The 18,429-nt window shown below is 41.8% G+C and overlaps 1 protein-coding gene across 1 annotated transcript; it reads right to left on the bottom strand.

The window, feature by feature from the left end:
* Window positions 1-742: 742 nt before the first annotated feature.
* Window positions 743-18,056, bottom strand: LOC131190386 (vomeronasal type-2 receptor 26-like). Its single transcript, XM_058167705.1, has 5 exons — window positions 17,766-18,056; window positions 13,658-14,458; window positions 9,759-9,986; window positions 6,908-7,034; window positions 743-1,653 (listed from the first exon to the last, which is right to left on the bottom strand). Exons 1-5 carry the CDS (start codon window positions 18,054-18,056, stop codon window positions 743-745), a joined length of 2,358 nt encoding a protein of 785 aa, XP_058023688.1.
* Between the last annotated feature and the right edge of the window lie 373 nt (window positions 18,057-18,429).

The raw sequence follows: 18,429 nt of genomic DNA, 5'->3' as shown, positions 1-18,429 counted from the left end.
ACCTTGATTCTGGTCTGTGAAACTATGAAGTGATTAGAAAGTTGGGAGGACAGAAAGGGAGGAGGATATCAATGAGACTTAGGGATGGTGGCAGAAAAATTGATAGGAAGGCAGATTTGGAGAATGTTGAGAAATCCAATGGTTCATGGGAAAGATATAGGAGCATGGTGGCTCACAAGGTTAGAATGCTGGGCTGACAATAAGCAGGCTCGTGTTTGAGAGCTGCATTGCTGCAAGGCGGGGTGAGCTCCTGTCACACACTCCAGCTCCTGCCAGATAATCCTGAGTAGATAAATGGGTACCACTTTGGTGGGAAACTTCACAGGGACATAAAAGGAGCCCCCAATGGAGCATCCCCTGGCCAATGCCACTAGCTAATCCTTTCATCATGGAAGCACTTTGGTGCTTCTAACATGAAAGAAGAAGAATGGGAAACATGGAAAAACTGAAGATTGGCAACAAGAGCATGATCACAGAACAATTGGAGAATACATGACGTGACAGTGGACGTGGAAAGAAGATGTAGGAGACTTGGTTGCTCACTCATTCCAATCCTTAAAAAAAATTGAATTCAATTCTGGACTTTCTAGGATTTTTTTTTAAAAAAAGATTCACATCTGGACAGGGCATCTGTCATTCTTTATTATCATCACAAATGTGAAGTAACTAAACGGCTACAATAAAGTTATTTTAAAGATATGTTTTCAATTGTGCACACTGCATAAAAAAATAAGTATCAGATTCAGCCGCCCTCATTTTTTTTCATCATGAGATGCTCCTTCATGTTCATGTGAGGTTTCAGGATAATGATGTAACATTTGGGGACAAAGATACAGCCCAGTAAGCCCAGGCTTGAGGACAGGATGGAGAAGATCTGCACAGCCACCATATATTTCCCTTTGGTGCTCAGGTAAGTGGGGACAAAGGAGATCCAAACACTGCAAAAAACCAGCATGCTGAAGGTGATCAGCTTAGCTTCGTTGAAAGTCCCTGGCAGCTTGCGGGCCAAGAAAGCCACCAAGAAGCAGACAACAGCCAGAAAACCCATATAGCCAAGGGCAGAGTAGAACATTGTAACCGAGCCTTCATTACATTGTAACAGGATCTGTCCCGGTTGAGAATGCATGTCAACATCTGGGAATGGGGGAGAAAGTCCAAGCCATATGATGCAGATTCCTATTTGAACACAAGAGCAGGACAAGACAATGGAATTGGCCAGATGCTTCCCCAGCCATTTCCTCATCCTGCTGCCTGGCTTTGTGGCTAAAAATGCCACCACCACCATGATAGTCTTGGCCAACAAGGAAGAGACGGCAACTGAGAAAACAATACTAAAAGTGGTTTGCCGAAGAAGGCAGGTTATTTTTTGGGGATGACCAATGAATAGGAGGGAGGTCAAGAAGGAAAGGAGGAGGGAGACCAGGAGAATATAAGTGAGATCCCGGTTGTTGGCTTTGACTATGGGAGTTTCTCGGTACTTAATAAAAATGTATAGAACAAAGCCAGTGGTTAGAGACAAAATAAAGGCAGAAATAGCCAGGATTAGACCCAAGGTTTCTCCATAAGATAAGAAACTTATAACTTTGGGATCACACTGGTCTCGCTTCTTATTAGAATGCTGATCATCTGGACACCTTTTGCAATGAGCAGCATCTGAAAAGCAGAAGCAGTGTTTTGATTAATTAGCAGGTACCTTATACTCCTAATTGTATGCACATATACATTCAACAGTCTCACCCCTATTACATAAACTTTATTTATTTATTTATTTATTTATTTTATTTATTATTCGAATTTATATACCGCCCTATCTCCCAAAGGACTCAGGGCGGTTCACAGGCATATAAAACATCAATATCAATATACAAATTAAAATAATCCTTAAAAAACTTATTCTAGCGCCCGAATTATTAAAAATAGAAATATAAATATTAAATATAAATATTAAAATCAATTTAAAACCCCTCTAAATTTAAAAATCTAAGCCAGTCCTGCACAGATGAATAAATGTGTCTTGAGCTCGCGACGGAAGGTTCGAAGGTCAGGAAGTTGACGGAGTCCTGGGGAGTTCGCTCCAGAGGGTGGGAGCCCCACAGAGAAGGCCCTTCCTGGGCGCCGCCAAACGACACTGCCTAGCTGACGGCACCCTGAGGAGTCCCTCTGTGAGAGCGCACGGGTCGGTGAGAGGTATCTGGTCGCAGTAGGCGGTCCCAGATAACCCGCCCTATGCCATGGAGCGCTTTAAAGGTGGTCACCAAAACCTTGAAGCGCACCCGGAAGGCCACAGGTAGCCAGTGCAGCCTGCGCAGGATGGGTGTTATGCGGGAGCCACGAGGGGCTCCCTCTATCACCCGCGCAGCCGCATTCTGAACTAACTGAAGCCTCCGGATGCCCTTCAAGGGAAGCCCCATGTAGAGAGTGTTGCAGTAATCCAGGCGAGACGTCACAAGGGCGTGAGTGACCGTGCAAAGGGCCTCCCGGTCCAGAAAGGGGCGCAACTGGCGCACCAGGCGAACCTGGTAGAACGCTCTCCTGGAGACGGCCGTCAAATGATCTTCTAGAGACAGCCGTTCATCCAGGAGGACGCCTAAGTTGCACACCCTCTCCATCGGGGCCAATGACTCGCCACCGATGGTCAGCCGCGGATTTAGCTGACTGTACCGGGATGCCGGCATCCACAGCCACTCTGTCTTGGAGGGATTGAGCTTGAGCCTGTTTCTCCCCATCCAGACCCGTACGGCCTCCAGGCACCGGGACAGCACTTCGATAGCTTCGTTGGGGTGGTCGGTGTGAAAAGTACAGCTGGTGTCATCCGCGACAGCTGGTACCTCACACCGAACCCACTGATGATCTCACCCAGCGGCTTCATGTAGATGTTGAACAGAAGGGCGAGAGGATCCACCCCTCCGCCCGCCCACAAGTGAGGGGCCTCGGGCCCGACCTCTGCCCCCCTGTCAACACCGACTGCGACCGGTCGGAGAGATAGGAGGAGAACCACCGATAAACGGTGCCTCCCACTCCCAATCCCTCCAACCGGCGCAGCAGGATACCATGGTCGATGGTATCGAAAGCCGCTGAGAGGTCTAATAGGACCAGGGCAGAGGAACAACCCCTATCCCTGGCCCTCCAGAGATCATCCACCAACGCGACCTTGTTTTGGAAGGAGAACATTTTGAAGGGAATAGATGCAAGCAACATTTAATTGTGCTTGATTGGAATCGAATGTTGCTGTGAAATAAAACAAAGAACAGTGTGTAATAGTGAGCAGATTCTATAGAACTTCCAGATTCAAAGCAGAGTGGTACATTTGATGTGCCAGAAAAACAATGATCATAGCTTCTGAATCTTAGCTGAAGTAACCAGTTGTCTAGTGTGGAAACCAGTATGTTTGCCCAGGGGAGATTTTGATTTGATCTGTCAGGGATCCTTGCAAAGCTGGTGTCATAGACCATGGTTTGCATATAGGAAATTCCAGCATCCAAGCAATTCAAAAGGATCCAAGCAATCCAAAAGGAATGATCAAAACAGTCTTTCAGTGATATTTTGATAGGTCTCTGGCAAGCAGAATAGATAGTAGTCCAGTGCTGATCAATATTTTATTTTAGGAATGGCATTTGAGAAAGTAGTAATTTAGCAAGATGTAAATGGGTAAATGCTCCAGAAGATAATAACAGGGTTAATCTTTTTTTTAACTGGACAACCAGTTAGTCCTTGATTTATTACCACAATTGAGCTCAAAATTTCTGCTGTTAAGTGAAACATTTGTTAAATGACCTTTGCCTCATTTTACAACCTTTCTTGCCATAGTTGTTAAGTGAATCATTGCAGTTGATAAATTAGTAACCTGGTTGTTAAGTGAATCTGGCTTCCCCATTGACTTTGCTTGTCAGAAGGTCACAAAAGGAGATCAAATGACCCCGGGATCTAGCAATGGTCATCAATAGGGATCTTGGAGAGGGATCTTGGAGTCCTAGTGGACAACCATTTAGATATGAGCCAGCAGTGTGCAGCAGCTGCTAAAAAAGCCAACACAGTTCTGGGCTGCATAGAATAGAGGGATAGAATCAAGATCACGTGAAGTGTTAGTGCCACTTTATAATGCCTTGGTAAGGCCACACTTGGAATACTGCATTCAGTTTTGGTCGCCATGATGTAAAAAAGATGCTGAGACTCTAGAAAGAGTGCAGAGAAGAGCCAGAAAGATGATTAGGGGACTGGAGGCTAAAACATATGAAGAACAGTTGCAGGAACTGGGTATGTCTAGTTTAATGAAAAGAAGGACTAGGGGAGACATGATAGCAGTGTTCCAATATCTCAGGGATTGCCACAAAGAAGAGGGAGTCAAACTATTCTCCAAAGCATCTAAGGGTAGAACAAGAAGCAATGGGTGGAAAATGATCAAGAAGAGAAGCAACTTAGAACTAAGGAGACATTTCCTGACAGTTAGAACAATCAATAAATGGAACAACTTTCCTGCAGAAGTTGTGAATGCTCCAACACTGGAAATTTTTAAGAAGATGTTGTATAACCATTTGTCTGACATTTTATAGGGTTTCCTGCCTGGGCAGGGGGTTGGACTAGAAGCCCTCCAAGGTCCCTTCAAACTCTGTCATGATTATTATTGTTTGGGAAAGGGGGAGAAACTTTTACTTTTAATTAGGTGAAAACCATGAAAGTATTCAGAGTCGGTTTTCACCAGCTCATGCCAATATGAGGTGTCCAATAAAACTATTCTTTGAGGAACCTACTTGTTCTATCCCCGTCCCCACTTCACAGAGCAAACGCAAAGACGCGTGTCTCCCAGTCATTTTATTTGCTACAGACCTGATTTTCTTCAGTTGAGGAAATACTTGGCAGTGACCATGCAGAGGCCTGCCAAGTTTTGAATCCGTTATCTTGTGTCCAAGATCCGTTGCCAAAAACTCATTGACAAAGTCCTTTAACCCTCCAACAACCGAGCTGCAGTGCATCCTTGGTAGCATTTTTGTCCATCACAAGGGCCACATGGCAGCTCCACCCACTTTTATACCCTGTGGGGTGTGGCTCAGTGACTCAGCAATCTCTGAGCCTGCCACACCTTTTCCTCTGCTGCACACGCTTATCTTTACGTCGCTGCCTCAGATCAGTCCAGGATTGATCGTCAGCAGCTGGGACTTGAGGCGTTGCCAGGGAGGAGGAGGGTGAAGGAGAGGGAGGCCTTATCAGCTCCTCCTCCTGGCCTGCAGCTGGAACTTGGGGCAGTGCCAGTGAGGAGGGTCCTGGCGAGGAAGGCCTTGCTGGCTCCTCTCTCTCACTTTCCGAGTCACTTTCCTCCATGAGAACAGGCTCGAGGGCCGGAATCACAACACTACTTGCCTCAGAGTTCTGTCTGCTAACTGGCATATTATTTGGAATCCTGTTTTTTCCCCCCAGTGTGCTCATCATTATCTTCAAAGTTCTATATGGCACAGGGTTAGATTATCTGCTGGAAGGCCTCTGGTCTAAGGAAATTTTTACTCATCCTACCAGATTAGAGAGGATTGGCATGCTCGCAGTGCTTTCCCTTAAACATTGCGATCTTATGGGATCTAGAAAATCTGTCTTTTCCATGGCAGCCCCTGTTCTATAGAATCCTAGAGAGTTTTTGCTTATTAAAGCTTATTTTGGGGACAGGTTTTCACTATTGGTGGTGTTAGTGCCACTTTATAATGCCTTGGTAAGGCCACACTTGGAATATTGCATCCAGTTTTGGTCGCCACGATGTAAAAAAGATGTTGAGACTCTAGAAAGAGTGCAGAGAAGAGCAACAAAGATGATTAGGGGACTGGAGGCTAAAACATATGAAGAACAGTTGCAGGAACTGGGTATGTCTAGTTTAATAAAAAGAAGGACTAGGGGAGACATGATAGCAGTGTTCCAATATATCAGGGGTTGCCACAAAGAAGAGGGAGTTGGGCTGTTCTCCAAAGCACCTGAGGGTAGAACAAGAAGCAATGGGTGGAAACTGATCAAGGAAAGAAGCAACTTAGAACTAAGGAGAAATTTCCTGACAGTTAGAACAATTAATAAGTGGAACGACTTGCCTGCAGAAGTTGTGAATGCTCCAACACTGGAAATTTTTAAGAAAATGTTGGATAACCATCTGTCTGAGATGGTGTAGGGTTTCCTGCCTGGGCAGGGGATTGGACTAGAAGGCCTCCAAGGTCCCTTCCAACTCTGTTGTTGTTTTTATTATTATTATTAATATTATTATTAATATGACCCAGTTGCCAAGCATCTGAATTTTGATCACGTGATCATGAGGCTGCTGCAAAGGTTGTAACTTTAAAAAAATAAGTCACATTTTTCAGTGCCATTGTAACTTTGAACAGTCACTAAATGAACTGCTGTAAGTTAAGGACTAGACGTATTTAGATTGGAAACATTGAGGGAAGATCGGGGCTCTAAGTCAGACTAGAAATTCTGAGAATCCTTGGAAAAAGGCAATAACAAATATCTTGCATAGAGTTGCCAAGAAAATAATATGGTATATACTCTATAGATTATGAGGTCAATAGTAGACAGTTTTAGGTTAAAGTTTTAGGGCTTTTGGGATGAGACCACAGAGTCTGCTAGTGCATTCCAGGCATTAACAACTCTGTTACTGAAGTCATATTTTCTGCAATCGAGTTTGGAGCGGTTCACTTTAAGTTTGTATCTATTGTGTGCTTGTGTATTGTTGTGGTTGAAGATGAAGTAGTCATTGACAGGTAGGACATTGTAGCAGATGATTTTATGAGCTATGCTCAGGTCATACCGAAGGTGGCGTAGTTCTAAATTCTAAATTTAGTAGTTCTATTCTAAATGCAACTTTGTTCTTGAAGTTAACACATGTATTACCTCGGGAATCCTGTAGAATAGTTTCATGGCTTGCTCTAAAGCCACCTACCTTCTTGCATGGAAAATGTTCCTTCCACACAACGAGAACAGTCATAGCAGCAGATTGGCGCTCCCTCTCTGGTGAGTTTGGTGTATCCTGGGTGACAACTTTCAGTACATCTAGACAAAGGAACCTTCTAAATGTAAAAGTGAAGTGTGAATTAGAAGGTTATTTTTTATGAATGGCAACGAATCGCAGAGTAGGTTCCCACCCTGGGCTAAATTGAACCCACAATAAAATGATTCTGGCCTAATATGGCTCCCAAGGCTGACAACTAATTCTATATGCATACTTAACTTCTTTTACATATTTACAGATACATACTATATTACATATACCGTATATACTCGAATATAAGCCGATCCGAGTATAAGCCGAGGTCCCCAATTTTACCCCAAAAACTGGGGTAAACTGGGGACTCGAGTATAAGCCGAGGGTGGGAAATGAGGCACCTACCGGTTGGGGAAAACCTCCCTCCCTCAGCTGAGAAGGCTGGCGGCTCCCCCGCCCCGCCCTCTCACTGCACCGGCAGGGCTTCCGTCCGGTAAAATGTGAAAAAAAGAAAAAAAAAAACTCGAGTATAAGCCGTATATACTCGAGTATAAGCCGAGGGGCTTAAAAAAAAAAAAAAACTCGAGTATAAGCCGTATAGACCCGAGTATAAGCCGAGGGGACGTTTTTCAGCACAAAAAACGTGCTGAAAAACTCGGCTTATACTCAAGTATATACGGTACTGCATTTTGATTCGATCTATACCTCCTTGTTCTTATCTGCTCCAACTTCCATTCCTTAGGTCTAACCACTGATAAAATGTATTCCAAATCTCATAATATTCTGTCTCTTCTTTATTTTTCAGTTCCAACATCAGCCTATCACATTCTGCACATTCAGGTATTTTCTTTAGTATTTCCCATTCTTTCGGTATGTTCTCACTCTTCCATTGTTGGGCATAAACTATTCTTGCTGCTGTTATGATATGCAGTGTTAAATATGTTTTATATATATGTTTAAATATGTTATGTCGCTTTAATTGTAACAATACAAGAGCAACCAACAGATTTAAACTTAATGTTAACCGCTTTAATCTAGATTGCAGAAAATATGACTTCTGTAACAGAATCATCAGTGCTTGGAACACTTTACCTGACTCTGTGGTCTCTTCCCATAATCCTAAAAGCTTTAACCAAAAACTCTCTACTATTGACCTCACCCCATTCCTAAGGGGACCATAAGGGGCGTGCATAAGCGCACAAAACGTGCCTGCCTACTGTTCCTGTCCTATTGTTTTTCTTTTCTTCTTCATATATATATATATATATGCTTATACCTTTATATACTATATAACCTTTCTGTATGATAGTTACATATATTGTTGTGACAAAATAAATAAAATAAATAAATAAATAAATGTTAACCCTTTACTTAAACCTTCTTTTATAATTCTTTTTTTTTTTAATAATTCCTAACAGGAATAGTTCTGGTTTGAATTCCACTTTTTGTCCTGTCATTTCTTCCAACCACCTTTGGAGTTAGGATCCTTTCTGACAGCAGGATTTGGGGTGGAGTAAAGGACAAACTTTTCCAGCTCATTCTTGACTGCTTCTTAATCCAAAAGTGGTAAAGGATCTATACTTGCCAAACCTCTTGATCCTATATGCCAATTATGTCCCTATCATAAAACTCAAGGTTTATTTCCAAGTTTAATGTGAATATTTTCTTTTTTTCCCCAGAAACTCATCTTCAACATCATACTCCTTTTCTGAAAGATCTCCAGAAGGAGTTCATCTCCAGAAGGAGTTTCATTCCAGCAGGATTTTTTTCCCCATAGTCCTCTTAAAATTCAAAAGAGAATGAGGGTTCATCAAGTTTCATCCAGTTGTGCTCAATTCTCAGAGTCAGCCTGGAAAAATCCATGAAGTTTTCTTGATAAGGTTTATCAAGAAGTGGTTTGTCCTCCCCTCCTTTCAAGGACGAAGAGATATCAATTGGCCCAAGGTCACTCAACTGGCTTTGTGCCCAAATAGGGCTGGAATTCATGGTCTTCCACTTATTAGCATACACCAAACTGGCTCTCATTTTTTTAAAAAAATCTCTCTCTCTCCCTCTCTCTCTCTCTCTCTCCCTCCCCCTCCCTCTTCACCTCTCCCCCTCCCCGTCCCACACTCCCTCTCCCCCTCCTTCTTCCCTTCCTCTCCCTCCCTCTCCCTCTCCCTCTCTCTCTCCCTCTTTCACCCCCTTTCCCTCTCTCTAATTTCCTTAAATGCACCAAATAGTTCTGAAAGCCAAATCTCTGAGAATAAATCAAGAAGATATAATATGGAGATGTTTGTTTTGCTTGATGAATAATTACAAATAGAATAGAATAGAGTAGAGTAGAGTAGAATAGAATAGAATAGAATAGAATAGAATAGAATAGAATAGAATAGAATAGAATAGAATAGAATAGAATAGAATAGAATAGAATAGAATAGAATAGAATAACAGAGTTGGAAGGGACCTTGGAGGTCTTCTAGTCCAACTCCCTACTCAGGTAGGAAACCCTGTATATTTGATAAAGTAAAAATGCCTCTATAGTGTTCCTAAACTAGAGCATTATGAATACCTTTCTGTGTGTCTGGTGTAACAAGAGGCAACCCTTCACAACTTTATTGTGCTTCCTGTCTTAGCTTACATAGTTTTCACAGCTCCTGAATTATTCATAGTTTCTAAGAACCTGTAATTCTATGTAATGTCTAATGAAACTTTAAAATGCATTAAGGACAACTAATCCCCACAGAATCCAGTAAGATTTATTTTTTAAGCTGATGGGCACAAGATGTACAGCTAAATAATAAAAACCAAACAAAGCAGCATCAAGTACCTTATTAAATGATGTTGGCCATATAATGGCATTTTGATCAACAGAGATCTTGACTTCTGAAGAGGCCTCATTTTCTACACTTCCAACTTTCACCCCAGATGTAGATTTGTTGGGAAGCACCGCCCACTGGATGATATCAAAGCTAGCAGCAGGATTTCCATCCTTTTCCAAATAACCTCCATCCGCACTAAAATTGGAAACCTGGAAGATTTTCAGGAATGGATGAAGCTGTGGAAATGGAGAAGGAAGAAAAAAAAAGAAAAGAGAGGGAGGGAGGGAGGGAGGGAGGGAAGAAGGAAGGAAGGAAGGAAGGAAGGAGGAAGGAAGGAAGGAAGGAAGGAAGGAAGGAAGGAAGGAAGGAAGGAAGGAAGGAAGGAAGGAAGGAAGGAAGGGAGATTATAGTGAGAGTGAGGGAGGGTGGAGGGAAGTGCTGCCTTAGCACTTGGCCACCACAGGTGCCCCCAACACAAGTGATGTTGAGCTGGCCATGCCCACCATGGCCCCACCTAACCTGGCCATGCCCATCCCAGCCCTCCAAGGTCAAACACGACCCTGATGTGGCCCTCAATGAAATCAAGTTTGAGACCCTTGACTTAGACTTATATACTGCTCCATAGTACTTTACAGTATTCTCTGAGCAGCTTACAATATCAGCATATTGCCACCCCCACCAACAATCTGGCTCCTCATTTTATCGACCTCAGAAAGATGGACATCTGAGTCAACTTAAGCCAGTCAGGATCGAGCTTCAGGCTGTGGTCAATTTGCCTGCAATACTGCAGTCTAACCACTGCACCACCACAGCTCCTTTATAATTGTTTTACAGTTTTAGAATTGTAAGTCACCCAGAGTCCCTTGGCTGAGATGGATAGCTACAGAAAAGGTATAAATAAATAAAAGAAAGGCAAGTGGATTGGGAGAAGTGATTGAGCTTATGTAAATGAAATTTTTAAATATTTGGTTTTTGAAAAACAGAGAGAGAGAAAGGGAAGGAATCTGGGATCTGGTCTTACAAAGTTGATGGTGGGTACTATATGTCTCTGGAACTACTTGAAGGAAAGGAATAATAAATTACTCTTTTATAAAGTGTAACGTATTAAAAAGCTATGATGTCATAAAATGACCACAAATTGTATTCACTGAAACAGTATGTGATGACTTGCTAAAAATCTTTCTTGGAAGAAAGGAACAAGGCAAGGCCACAATTCAGTTAGATAGGAACACCCGCCCAGAACGAAGCTACTAGTAAACAAGATAAGATAACTTGTTCTGTCTCCGTCCTCACTCTGGAGTAACGAGCTGGCCTACAGCCAGTGGGTTCACGGCTCCTATCAGTCCTGGCCGAGAAAACACAGCTGCCTGCCAAAAAGTTCAAACTTCCTCTGTGGCTCAGATTGCTAATGCTAACAGCATTACTCAGACTGCTAATGCTAACAGCAGCTGCCTGCAATTACTGCAGGTTCTAGTCCCACCAGGCCCAAGGTTGACTCAGCCTTCCATCCTTTATAAGGTAGGTAAAATGAGGACCCAGATTGTTGGGGGCAATAAACTGACTTTGTATATAAATATACAAATAGAATGAAGACTATTGCTAACATAGTGTAAGCCACCCTGAGTCTTCGGAGAAGGGCGGGATATAAATGCAAATTTAAAAAAAACAGATTAAGACTTCAGCTCACTTCGACACGGTTCAGCTAATTTGCTTCCCATGGAACTGAGAGCAGTCCCAAAGCTCCTTATATATCCTGTGGGGTGGGGCTCCTGCCCCACCCTTCCCTTTGATGACGCCGCCTCTCTAATCTTCTGAAGCGCGGGTCAATCCAGGCTTGATTAGTATGATTATCAGCTGCGTCTGAAGGCATAGCCTGGGAAAGGGAGGAATCAGGGGATGACGGCCTCATTATGTCCTCCGACTGGCCTGGTTCTGGCTCCTGGAGCCGGGCCAAAGAAATCGGTGTTTCTGAGGTAAGCCTTACCGGCCCTTCCCCCTCACTCTCGAAGTCACTTTCGGGCATGGGGCCAGGTTCGGGGGCTGGAGCCACAACGTAACTGTTCCTCCAGAGAAATTGTCATGATTACCCTTTAGAAGATGAAATGACTTAAAGAAATGACTTAGTAGAATAAGGGGGTTAGGTGGGAGTTTTTTTAGGCATGGCGTGCATTGTGGAAAGGATTTAAAATGTGTATCTTGGGCTCTTTGAACTCAATCCATTTGGGAAGGGTCTAAGAGGCCACGCTTGCAACCGCTTTTTATTTTTCTTTATTTTATCTCCAATAAACCTTTGCTCTTGTGAACCAGATTCGTTTACGAATTGTGAGGAATAAAATATTTGGGTCTTATATCTCACATACTGCATATGCACCCAGTTCTGGCCTCAGTGATAAATGGTTTACCTGATGTTTCAGCCCCTCAAAAGGCTGAAAAGATGCACTGCTTTGGCAGGAACTTCATACGGAGGGAAAAACTTACTCCAAAGCACCAAGATATAATTGGAGTTTTCATATCAAATGATCTAAGTGCCAAAGCCCACTGCAACTAGATAGCAAAAAAAGGCTCTAAGAGTTGTAAACCTAATCTTGTGTAGCTTCTTTTCCAAAAACACTACACTACTAACCAGAGCATATAAAACATTCGCTAGACCAATTCTTGAATACAGCTCGCCTGTCTGGAACCCTCAACACATTTCTGACATCAATACAATTGAACGTGTCCAGAAATATTTTACAAGAAGAGTTCTCCACTCCTCTGAAAACAACAAAATACCTTATCCCACCAGACTCGAAATCCTAGGCTTAGAAAACTTGGAACTCCGTCGCCTTCGACAAGACCTAAGTTTAATTCACATAATCATCTATTGTAATGTCCTTCCTGTTAAAGACTACTTCAGCTTCAATTGCAATAATACTAGAGCAACCAATAGATTTAAACTTAATGTCAACCGCTTTAATCTAGATTGCAGAAAATATAACTTCTGTAACAGAATCATCAGTGCTTGGAACACTTTACCTGACTCCGTGGTCTCTTCCCATAAGCCCAAAAGCTTTATCCAAAAACTTTCTACTATTGACCTCACCCCATTCCTAAGAGGACCATAAGGGGCGTGCATAAGAGCACAAACGTGCCTACCGTTCCTGTCCTATTGTTTTTCTTTTTCTTCTTCTTATATATATATATTATACCTCCTTATATTTCTTCATATATATGTTTATATACTATATAATCTTTTTGTGTGATGCTTATGTATATTGTTGTGACAAAATAAATAAATAAATAAAATAAAATAAAATAAAATAAAATAAATAATTAAGTATCTGGGTTGCAGACAAAAAAGATGAGGTTAAGCGATCAAAAGGACAACGTGAGGGTTGCTGTGTCAGCCTGCTCCTTATTTAATCTTAAATGGGAAACAAAACTTCCTTTCCATAGAGGCATCCCTTTTCATTGTTACTACACCCAACCCACACAATCAACCCACACAAATGGTTCCATACAGTGGAACCAGTTCGGTGAGCATGCACGCCCCTAAGGTGCTGAAAATGGAGCATTTAGAAGCTCAGCTGCTTATCTTCCAAAATCAGCTGTGTTGCATGATTGAGATAAGCTACAAAGCAGGAAATGAAGGACAGGATAGAGCGAGGGACGGGGCCAGCTGATCGTCGGCGCTACCGGTTCACCCAAACCGGTCCGAACAGGCTGAATTCCATCTTTGGTTCCATAATTTGAGAAGCAATGAATCTCTCTTTCTCTTTAAGCCCTCGCACCTCATCAGAACAAACACTAGAGATGGGGAAGACCTCGTTTGAGATACTTCCTCCCATTTTTCCAGCTCACCGCCAGTGGAGAACTGAAGAATTGAAGGAGGACCATCGGTGGAATTTGAAGGGAGGTGAAATCCTACCTGCCACGGCTGGGGTGCTGGATGGTGTCCAACCTGCCTTCTCTCCTGGCCCAATTGAGAGGTATAGGCAGCACTGAGGGTCCGAGACACAGCTTGAACTGCATTGCGAATGCTGTAGGCATCCTCAGACAAGATTTTTGCAACTAAGTCGGGGGGTAGGATTCCCCAGTTCTCTTTTTCTGTGCATCTTTCCCAAACCTTCCTTGACAGCACAGAGCTTGAATAGGAACACTGAAAGGCTGACTGTGCAAACATCTCAAAAGCAAAGAAGTCAGAAATAGCACGATCGTATGACATTCTTGTCTTTGTCCTGATTACGAACGACAAAAAGGCATGCTTGTGCTGGAGATCCACGATCCTGTATAGCCATCTTGCATTTAGATCTGACAAGGCTGTTATAATCCACACTTTCCCAACGGCTAACTTTTCTCTCCTGTCCATGATTCTGATTATCACCCCTAGTGTCGTTACAGTGCTCATGTCCAATTGAGAAACAATTGCGTTTACTTTACTCTTTCTCAAGTATGAAAGCAGGTCTTTTTTCCTTTCTAAATTCAGCACTGGGATGCTTTCTGAGAAGGCCACGCAAACTCCTTGCTTGAGGGCTGCAGGCACAAATGTCTTTCTGAACTTTTCCCCGTTTTCGTTGTCTGGTGCAAGGAGGCAGATCCAGGTCCATTGGAAATGCAAGAGTAGCTTGACTATCACCAAGTGAGGAGGTTCTTGTCTTGGACCCATCCGGTAAGAGAAAGGAAAATGATACTTATGCTCAGAAATGTGACTGATAACCCCATAGTTGATCTAAGATGAATTAGAAAAGTTAGTTGATCTTCTTTCCTTCCTTCCTTCCTTCCTTCCTTCCTTCCTCCCTTCCTTCCTTCCTTCCTTCCTTCCTTCCTTCCTTCCCTTCCTTTCCCTTTCCCTTTCCCTTTCCTTTTTCTTTCTTTCTTTTCTTTTCTTTCTTCCTTCCTTTCCTTTCCTTCCTCTTTCTTTTTCCTTTCTTTTTCTTTTTCTTTCTTTCTCTTCCTTTCCTTTTCTTTTTCCTTTTTTTCTTTCCCTCCCTCCCTCCCTCCCTTCCTCCCTCCCTCCCTTCCTTTCCTTTCCTTTCCTTTCCTTTCCTTCCATTGCCTTCCATTGAGGACCTGTATACTGCACGAATCAAGAAGAGGGCCGTGAAAATATTTGCAGATCCCTCGCATCCTGGACATAAACTGTTTCAACTCCTACCCTCAAAACGACGCTATAGAGCACTGCACACCAGAACAACTAGACACAAGAACAGTTTTTTCCCGAAGGCCATCACTCTGCTAAACAAATAATTCCCTCAACACTGTCAGACTATTTACTGAATCTGCACTACTATTAATCGTTTCATCGTTCCCATCACCAATCTCTTTCCACTTATGACTGTATGACTATAACTTGTTGCTGGCAATCCTTATGATTTATATTGATATATTGATCATCAATTGTGTTGTAAATGTTGTACCTTGATGAACGTATCTTTTCTTTTACGTACACTGAGAGCATATGCACCAAGACAAATTCCTTGTGTGTCCAATCACACTTGGCCAATAAAAATTCTATTCTATTCTATTCTTCCTCTTCCTCTTTCTTTTTCATTTCTTCCTCTTTCTTTCCTTTCCTTTCTCTTTCTTTTTCCTTTCTTTCTCTTTCCCTCCCTCCCTCCCTCCATTCCTTCCTTCCTTCCTAGTCTCCCTTAAAGTTGAACTTCTTCCTCTTTTTTACTCTATCACACACCTTCAGCCGTTGTAGATGGGGTTGGAATAAGATGAAAGATGCTATTTGTCAGCCATTGTCCTGGAAGGAAGGGAAGTGGGAAAACCGTGGAGGAAAAGGGGGTGCAAATTTTGTGCCATTCTATTTTTCAGCCATCAAGGATGGAGAGCATTTATGTTGTTAGGCCAAATCCAGTTCAGTCACAAGAAAGCAGGAGGGCAGCATTGGGTTCACAATACATACTTACATAAATGTACACATCAGCGGTGAAATCCAATTTTTTTTATTACCGGTTCTGTGGCCATGGCAGGGGAAGGATTCTGCAAAATCTCCATTCCCACCCCACTCCTGGGGGAAGGATATTGCGTGGTAGCTCAGGCTGTAAGAAGCCTGTTATTAAAACACAGCAGCCTGCAATTACTGCAGGCTCGAATCCCACCAGGCCCAAGGTTGACTCAGCCTTCCATCCTTTATAAGGTAGGTAAAATGAGGACCCAGATTGTTGGGGGGGCAATAAGTTGACTTTGTAAATATACAAATAGAATGAGACTATTGCCTTATACACTGTAAGCCTCCCTGAGTCTTCTGAGAAGGGTGGGATATAAATGTAAATAAATAAAAAAAAATCTCCATTCCCACCCCACTCTGGGGCCAGCTAGAGGTGGCATTTGCCGGGTCACCAAACTACTCAAAATTTCCGCTATTGGTTCTCCGAACTATTCAAAATTTTTGCTGGATTTCACCCCTGGTACACATACATACATGCTGATTACGCTATTCTTTTTCTGGATAAGCTTCATTATGCAAAGCAATGAAAAAGGGTAATAGTTTATAAGATTTTTTTAAAAAACGTGAAGTAACTACATTAAAAAAGGGAACCTAATAAAATGTAGGTCACACCAATTCCACTCATTACATCTATTCCTATTTGCTACCCTTGGAAACCATCCTTCTTTCCATATGTTCATAAACCTCTTCATATCTTGCCTTTTGTTCTTTAAACATTTCACTTACTGTATTTCTTTTCCATGTGTTATCAACTCATCCGATTAAGGTCCAATTATCTTGGTCTTCCTATTCCTTTCAACCTTTCCTTCAATATTTCTTTCGCAATTTGATTCCGATTCATTCTTTCTTTATGACAATGTACCAAATGCACATCTTTTATCACTTTTTGTAGCAGTCACTCTATTATCCAGTGGTGAAATCTGAGCTGGTTTGCTACTGGTTTGTTGGCCTCACATGCGCACTGAACACAAAATGTACATTGCAGGCGCATGCGCAGTGCACGCCAAAAGGAGGCTTGGGAAGGTAATTAGAACAGTGAGGGGGGGATCAGCTGTGGCATGTGATTTAGCTTTGGTAGAAAGCAAGATTTCCTAAACCCCACTGCACAGTTGATCGTTGGGAATACCGGTTCGGAGGAACTAGTAGCTTTTTTTAACTACTGGTTTGCCCAAACCAGTAGCTTTTTAAGCTGCCAGTTCACCCAAACTAGTAACGTTTTTAACTACCGGTTCGATCAAACCAGTAGCTTTTTTTTACTACCGGTTTGCCCAAACCAGTACTTTTTATCACTACCGGTTCGCCTGAACCAGAGCGAACCGCTAGCATTTCACCCCTGCTCTTATCCGTATTTTTTCATCTCTTTCCTTTTTCACGTCATCATTCTATCAAGCATCCTTTTTCACATTTCACATTTGCCTTACTTCTGGAGCACTCTATGATGTAATTTTTTATTTTTTATTTTTTGCTATCTTCCAAGCATCTTCCTTTCCTTACATCCACTTTTTATTTATTTTGGTATTGTTTTAAAACCACATCATTCACAAGTGACAAGCAGATGAAAAGTCAAATGTAAGAACTTTATGGAAAAAAAATCTTACAAAGCTTTTAACCATTTTGAGGGAATTAGCAGAGATGGCTAAATTGACTGATTTAATTAAAGAAAAAAATACTTCTGGACTTTGTGCTTGAAGTGGAAAAATTAAATGTTGGGTTTTGCTGATTATATAGGTTTGTTGTTATAGAAATGACTAGTATATATTACTATGTAAAAGCAAAAAAGTTAAGGCTATATATCTCGTATTCTATTGTGCTAAAAAAGAATTGGAAGTCAATTCTTTTCTTTCTTTTTCCCCTATATTTTTTCCTCTTCCCTTTTTTCTCCCTTACTTTCCCATTATTGTCTTTTTCATTGTATTTTATGTTTTGATAAATCAATAAACATTTAAAATTGCAAAAGTCTTTTAAGCATTTAATATCTGACAACTGCCTCTAGATTTACTTGGTGATATCCACCAAGATCTGCTTCTAAACACATTTGGAAAATTTGCAAAGTGGACTTAGCTTCAATTTATATTCATACCTGTGGGATCTTGTAGGTGCCCAACATAGCTGCAACATATTGAAAGAGCTCAGAATCTGTCTCTTCCAGAACAGCCAACAAACCTTTTTGCCTTCCACACCTGTAGTTTGGGACCGTCTTTTGACCCATGGAGAGTAAATCTATCATGGCTTCATAGGTTATTCTTTCATTCAAATAATTCTCATAGATGTTGTAGCCCAGAGTGATGTTGGGTAAGAGTCTTGGATTCTGGTTGATTTCATGAATGGCAAAGAAGAAGGGCAAGACATGCCAGTAACTTGCACGTGGCATACTGCAACATAAGAGAGAATAGAATAGAATAGAATAGAATAGAATAGAATAGAATAGAATAGAATAGAATAGAATAGAATAGAATTTTTTATTGGCCAAGTCTGATTGGACACACAAGGAATTCATCTTAGTGCATATGCTCTCAGTGTGCATAAAAGAAAAGATACCTTCATCAAGGTACAACACTTACAACACTTAATGATAGTCCTAGGGTACAAATTTAACATTTAATGATACAACACTTAATGATGGTCATACAAATAAGCAATCAGGAAGCAATCAATATCAATATAAATCGTAAGGATACAAGCAACATAGTTACAATCATATAGTCATATGTGGAAGGAGATGGGTAGTGGAAACGATGAAACGA

This window comes from Ahaetulla prasina, chromosome 2 (genome assembly GCF_028640845.1).
Source record: "Ahaetulla prasina isolate Xishuangbanna chromosome 2, ASM2864084v1, whole genome shotgun sequence".
NCBI lineage: Eukaryota > Metazoa > Chordata > Lepidosauria > Squamata > Colubridae > Ahaetulla > Ahaetulla prasina.
Note: the sequence above shows the minus strand (reverse complement) of the source record. Positions and strands in the feature narration are given on the sequence as shown.

Excerpts from the sequence above, each read along its gene's own strand:
- LOC131190386 (XM_058167705.1), bottom strand. The coding sequence starts at position 18,056 with ATGCCACGTGCAAGTTACTGGCATGTCTTGCCCTTCTTCTTTGCCATT. Across the intron at positions 7,035-9,758 it reads GGCCAACATCATTTAATAAG|AAGGTTCCTTTGTCTAGATG; the intron begins GTACTTGATGCT and ends TTTTACATTTAG. Across the intron at positions 1,654-6,907 it reads AACATTTTCCATGCAAGAAG|ATGCTGCTCATTGCAAAAGG; the intron begins GTAGGTGGCTTT and ends TCTGCTTTTCAG.